The 6,888-nt window shown below is 43.0% G+C and overlaps 1 protein-coding gene across 1 annotated transcript; it reads right to left on the reverse strand.

The window, feature by feature from the left end:
• Nucleotides 1-5,097: 5,097 nt before the first annotated feature.
• On the reverse strand, nt 5,098-6,360 carry LOC307016185 (zinc finger BED domain-containing protein 5-like; the record flags this gene model as incomplete). The annotated part of the gene is made up of 1 exon (XM_079645222.1): nt 5,098-6,360. The coding sequence occupies one exon, from the start codon at nt 6,358-6,360 to the stop codon at nt 5,098-5,100; it is 1,263 nt and encodes a 420-aa protein (XP_079501348.1).
• Between the last annotated feature and the right edge of the window lie 528 nt (nt 6,361-6,888).

Genomic DNA, 6,888 nt, shown 5'->3' on the forward strand with positions numbered 1-6,888 from the left:
CACACACACACACACACACACACACACACACACACACACTCTCTCTCTATCTCTCTCTCTAACACACACACACACACACACACACACACACACACACACACACTCTCTCTCTCTATCACACACACAGACACACACAGACACCCACAGACACACACAGACACACACACACACACACACACACACACACACACATACACTCTCACACACACACACACACACACACACACACAAATACACACACAAACACACACACACACACACACAAACACACACACACACACACACACTCTCTCTCTCTCTCTCTCTAACACACACACACACACACACACACACACACACACACACACACACACACACACACACACACACACACACACACACACTCTCTCTCTGTCTCTCTCTCTCTCTCTCACACACACACACAAACACACACACACACACACACACACACACTCTCTCTCTCACACACACAGACACACACACACACACACACACTCTCACACACACACACACACACACACACACACACACACACACACACACACACACTCTCTCTCTCTCAAACACACACACACACACACACACACACACACACACACACACACACTCTCTCACACACACACAGACACACTCTCTCTCTCTCACACACCGATGATGATGATGAATGATCAAGAGAAGAGAGAGGGCGATCAAGAGAAGAGAGAGAGAAGAGAGAGAGGGCGATCAAGAGAAGAGAGAGAGTAATGTAACCTCCTAATGTAATGTATAACTCCTATGAAAATGTTCAAAAAGTGCTCAAACTTCACATTTGTGCCAACAATCCAGCCGTGAAGACATCTACGGGAACGTTTTGAGATTTCTTCAAATGCCGTTGCCATGGAAACACAATGCTCACCATGCTCACCATGAAACACGGTTTTCTCATAACTTCAGTGAAAATGCTCGAAATGGCCCAAAACTTCACAGGTTTGGTAACGATGCAGCCATCAACACATCTAAGCATATTATGGGATGTCATCCAATGCCGTTGGCATGGCGACAGATTCACCAAGTTAGATCAAAAAAATGTGCAGTTCAAATATGCTGCTGCTTTCCCAAGCCTTTTTACTTTCTTTTCTCTTCTTAATACAAATTGATTCACTACTACTTACATCTGATATTTAATTCCTTCAGCCTATTTTCAGCTGTAGAAACCATTCAACTATTACATAATTCAGCTATTTCAGGACATCAAGGCTTTACATGTTGTTGTTTATACCTTTTTTAAAACCTTTTCTTTTAAATATTAAGCTTTTTCTGCATTTTTTTAGCTGAAAGCAGCTACCATTCAGCTAATAATATATTCAGCTTTTTCTGCATTTTCAGCTAAATACAGCCATAAATGTTCACAGTTTACAGCATTCACACGCATTTTCTGCAGGAAATGCATTTTCTAGTTTATACTGGGACGCTGGGCTCCCCACCACTTTGCATTAGGATAATCTGTTAAAATGTTCTGAAAATAGTGTGCACAAAGAATTGTTCACTTTGAGAAAGGGAACATGTACAATCTGGAGGTCTTCACACTTTCTGGGTGCATGTCTGGTGACCAGAGTGGTGCAGTTTGGACCTGTGACACGTGCAATAGTACAAATGTAATAGAGAACAGATTTGCAGCAGCATAGCATAGTTACTGCATTAGTTGTAAACAGTATACTGTAAGCATATGTATATTTGTATGTATTATTTACTTAATGCAGTAGTGTTTTTATTAAATCTGGAAAATGTCCACACCACTTTTGCTAACAAAGTGTCTCTGTTGCATTTATATTCATGTCATATGTTTACCAAAATAACAGAGTACCTGCATCTACCTGTCTCCAGTAGGACTGTTGCTCTCTGGTAGCAACATGTTTGCCCCCCGCCCCTCCTCCCATCCTCTGTCTGTGTTTCCCCCTCTGCTGGCTAATAATACCTCTGTTCAGGCCTGAGCACACAGCCTTTGATGGAGCCAGCCCTGCAGGCAGCGTGCGTCAGCCGTGACGTCAGAGCAGGCAAACAAAGCTGCTTTAGCTTTGCCTGGTAGCCTAGCACAGTGAATGGAATAGAAAAAAAGGCATGAATGGCGAGCAGGGGGAGGGGGGATGAGGTAGTAGTGACAAAGAGAAAGGAGCATGAGGGAGGGGGGTGTTGATATAAATTGTCTGACATTTTCATCCTGCACAAATTTGATACAGCTGTGCTTTTTTTTAGCTGCTCACATTTTTGTAATTAGTTTTTTTTTCAGAATCAGTATGAATGTATTATTATTTATGTTACCCTTGGGTTTCCTAACAGTTAAAGTTAGATCAAATAAGAGATAAATAAAACAAAAATAGAGTAACAATATCGATAGAAGCAAAGTAAGTTGAAGTGTGAATGTGCAATACAAAATAAAATCATGATATTTATAGCAACATGAGAAGTTTAAGTAAAAATAATTAATAAATGATCAGATAAAATAAAATTGAAAATATGTACAGTATATAAACCTCAGGCATTTAAGTAAGAATGAACAATAATATATATATATATATATTAGGGCCGTCGAATGATTAAAAATGTTAATCAGATTAATCACAGTTTAAACATGTATTAATCATGATTAATCACCATTCGAACTATGTACAAAATATGCCATTTATTCATGTATATTGTTGTGGGAATGGAAAGATAAATGAAAGAAGGCAGATATATCCATTTAACATACAGTATGTATGTTTATTATAACATTGTTCTGTGTGTCAAAATGAAAGAAAGCCCACACACCTATCAATCATCAAACCGTGGGGTCTTAATTAATTACGTGTTGATTTCTATCAACGGGGGAGTACTTCAGGAAGGTCGACTTGGGGGGCTAGTGGAGTACTTCGTGACCACAGAGTATGAACGTTGTGATCAGCTGTTTTAGCGCAGTTCTCCAGTGAAGGGGGGGAGTCTCCCTCCGCAGCCGGTTGGCGTAGTTTTGGCACAATTCCGTTGTTCAGACCGACGTTAACAGCAGCCCTGTCTGTGCACACGGAGACCGACTCTGTTGTCCGGTGATCTAACCGCCTTCTGGAAAAGCCTCACAAGTACGTCGGTACGCAAATGCGCTTTGTGACACAAGTGACGGTACGCATTTCAGATTACGCACATAACCTGCTTACCAGTTATGTGCACCCCTGTACTACAGCAAAAGTATTCTCCGTCGGGGCTTCCTGCAACAACACCACGCCGTTATCTTGATTCTGATTGGCCAGAAGACATTATCAAAGATGTTCTATTGAGAAGACGATCACTACGTGACAAAAGTTTTCAAAACCGTTTCTGGTCTTCGGTATTTCCAGGCAAGTGGCTACTGAAATCAATCTTACTAACTGCTTTCTGTGCAATTCTCGGCGCGAGTTGGCAGACTTTATTTTGCTTACTTTAACATCATTGTTCATGGTGGGGCTAAGCCATTTCTTGGTATGGGTGTAGCCTACCCCAGCCATACCCTGGCGTTGCCACTGGTCGGATTCTGCACATGCGTTAAATGCGTTGAATATTTTAACGCAATTAATTCAAAAAATTAATTACCGCCGTTAACGCGATGATTTTGACAGCACAGTTAATATTTATATAAACAAAATGAGTTCAAGTAAAATGTCAAAAATTCAATACAAATAGTTATATAAACATACAAATGTATATATACTGTATATATATATTACAATATAATATATATATTATATAATAACACGTTATTCATGCTGACTTGCACAGTTTAAAAGGGTTGATGTGCAGTTGACTGTTTGCTTATGAATCACCACAGATATATGTTTATATATAGACGCCTCTAGTTATTTTGTAACCCATGACCCATGTGTTTGTTCATGCCTTATGAATAATTGTACATGACATTAGGATATCAGTAGCCTAAATGTATTTACTTATTTTCACATTCTGTCCTGTTGCAGCCTTATGCTTAGTTCCTTTGAATTATTTCCCCATAAAACCCTCTTTGACCAGTGGCTAGCCAGGAATTATTGGGTGTGTGGGCCTGGAGAAATGTAGGTGGGTCAGGGGGAGACTTATTAAGCGTGTGGTATGAGCTGAAACTTCATTAATGATTTTAGTTTTTAATGCACTAATTAATAATTAGTACACGCTTCACTGCAGACCTCAAGAAGAAATAAGACTTTCATTCACTCACGGCAAAACTTACTTTACTTACTAATATACTCACGGTAAAAAAAATGCACTCCTTATTCCATTGTCATGAAGGTGGAATCCAACTATATCCAGAATAAGTGTGATTGGATCCAGGCTAGAAACATGTTTATTTCTGCTGTAAAGTTGGGAATGTTAACATGGGGGTCTATGGAAATTGCTTATTTCTGCATCCATCCCCTGTTGGCCACCAGAGGAACTGCAGTTTGTGGCACTTCCTTCTGGGCTTGTCAGGAACGTCAACATCGCTATGACTCGCTGATTGGCTGTGGGCTAGCAGTGCTTGAATTGGAATAAAAAAGGTGCCAGTACTCTAAATCAAGGGTTCCCAAACTTTTCAGCCCGCGAACCCCGAAATAACAATGCCAGAGACTGGCGACCCCCCACTATCACGTGGTGACTGGAAGAAGAAAAAAAAACGTGTGCACAGGACGCACGCACTAATAGGCGTATCCAAACACGCGCATAACGACAACGCACAAGAACAGAACAGCCTGACAACCATGATATTATTTTACATATAGCAATTTAATATAAGATAACAGCAGAACTCGTGAGTCAAAGTAATCTCCATGTGAATTAGGAGTGAACATTGTTGCGGTGCAAACTTTAAAAGACATAAATTGTAGTAAACATATGAACATTGTTGCTGTGCAAACTTTAAAGGCATAAAAGGTAATAATAACTAATAAACATATGAACATTGTTGCGGTGCATATTTACATTTGGGGAATACGCTATGTTTCAGCGTTAATCTCACCTAATGAGATGTGTGGGCAATATGCATGGAGCACAGCAAATCCATCCTGGGCTTAATTTTGGAGACGGCCACTCGGAGATCATCCTCCACGTTTAGACGAGATCTATATTTGTTTTTTATGTATGTCAGTGCCGAGAAAGTCTTTTCGCACAGGTACAGTATGTGGAGCCAAACGGCGTCAGAACGTCCATCGCGGCCTTGGAAAGCTGTGGGTATTCCCTCTCGAATGAAATACAGAACTCAGCAAGCGTCTTCGCATTAAAAGCTGTCTTTAATGTGCGGTCACTTGACAGTTCAGTCAGTGCGTCCTCCATGTCGGATGACAGATGACTTGCGGTCGTTAAGGTAAATGGTGATCTTATCCAGTTATATTTTTCCGGAGCTGCTTCCTCTGGGAAATACTTGTTAAAGTGTTCCAGGAGGGCTAGCAGGTGGGTAGTGATAGACTTCTTCACAGAGTTAACACTAAGATCATTTTCCTCTATGAATTCCTCCAGCTCAGGAAACATGTCAATCCTGCCCATTTCAACTCGCGCAGTCCAGCGATCCACTTTCCTCTTGAATGCGCAGATTGTATCATTCAAGGACATGATGCTTGTGTTTTCACCTTGCAATGAGAGGTTAAGTCCGTTCAGTCTGTCAAATATGCAAGACAAGTATGCCAGCCTTGTTAACCAGTCAGGGTCTGTCAGGTGGTCAGCGAGCTGGGACCCATGCTCCGTGAGAAATAAGCGCACCTCGCCCCGCAGTTCATACAGGCGGCTGAGAACATTTCCCCTTGAAAGCCACCTGACTTCTGTGTGGAACAGCAGGCCCTGATGCTCCGATCCCAGTTCGTTGCAGAGATACAGCCTGGTATTGAGTGGACGGGATTTTATGTAGTTGACCATTTGTATCGCCGTCTCAAGAACACTTTTAAGCTCTGGGTCAAGCGTTTTACTCGCTAGAGCTTCTCTGTGGAAGTGCGTAAAGATAACGTGGGGCGCCACTTGTAAGACTCTTGCTTTTAGTCCTCTCTTTTTCCCCAGCATTGCTCCAACACCATCTGTACACACACCGATGCACTCATCCCAAGACAGTCCCTCTTCTTTTATTTTGTCGTCAAGTTTTGTGAAAATGTCCTCGCCTGTGCACTTTAGCTCCAGCGGGGTGCAAAACAGCATGTCCTCATCAAGTTTTCCATCAAAACTGTATCTGGCGAAAACACGCAGTTGGGCAGAGTTTGACATATCTGTGGATTCGTCTAACTGCAAAGCATATTTCCCTTTCTTCACTCTGTCAATCAGCTGACACTTGATATCCTGGGCCATGTCCGTGATGCTCCGGGATATGGTCCCGTCAGACAGCGGCACTGCTTCCAGCTCCTGTGCCTGTTTATCCCCATGCATTGCCCTACTCATTCGGTAGCCACTTTGTGTGGACGTTTTGTCCCTGTCCAGCGCTGCTGCGAGGATTCATCCCGGGCTCCTCAGCCCCGGAGCGGTTAGGCCTTTGTCGCCTGGGACCGCATCATCCACAGCCATACCAACAAGCGGCTGATCGCTGCAGCGAAGCTACCGTTCCAGTCCTCCATTCCTGTCCTGAGCCTTGGATCACGTTGGCTCTCTCCATCGCTACTGTGCGAGATTCTATCCCGGGCTGCCCCTCAGCCCCGGAGCGGTTAGGCCTTCGTTGCCTGGGACCGCACTACTCTCCACAGCCAGCCGGCTGCCAGCCAGCAGCCCCCAGCGCGCCGGTTAGCCTAGCAAACGGCTAAAACTGTTCAGGACTTACATCCTGACCGGCATGATGCAGCAATATTCCATCTCGCGCCTGCTGGAACTAAATAAATACACCATCCCAGCCTGTGTTTCATTCATCAAAAAACTTGGACTCCTTCGCCGACCACGCTACATCCACAGAAGCACCCGCCGTCA

Source organism: Notothenia rossii, assembly GCF_949606895.1.
Source record: "Notothenia rossii genome assembly, chromosome: 8".
In the NCBI taxonomy this organism is placed as follows: Eukaryota; Metazoa; Chordata; class Actinopteri; order Perciformes; family Nototheniidae; genus Notothenia; species Notothenia rossii.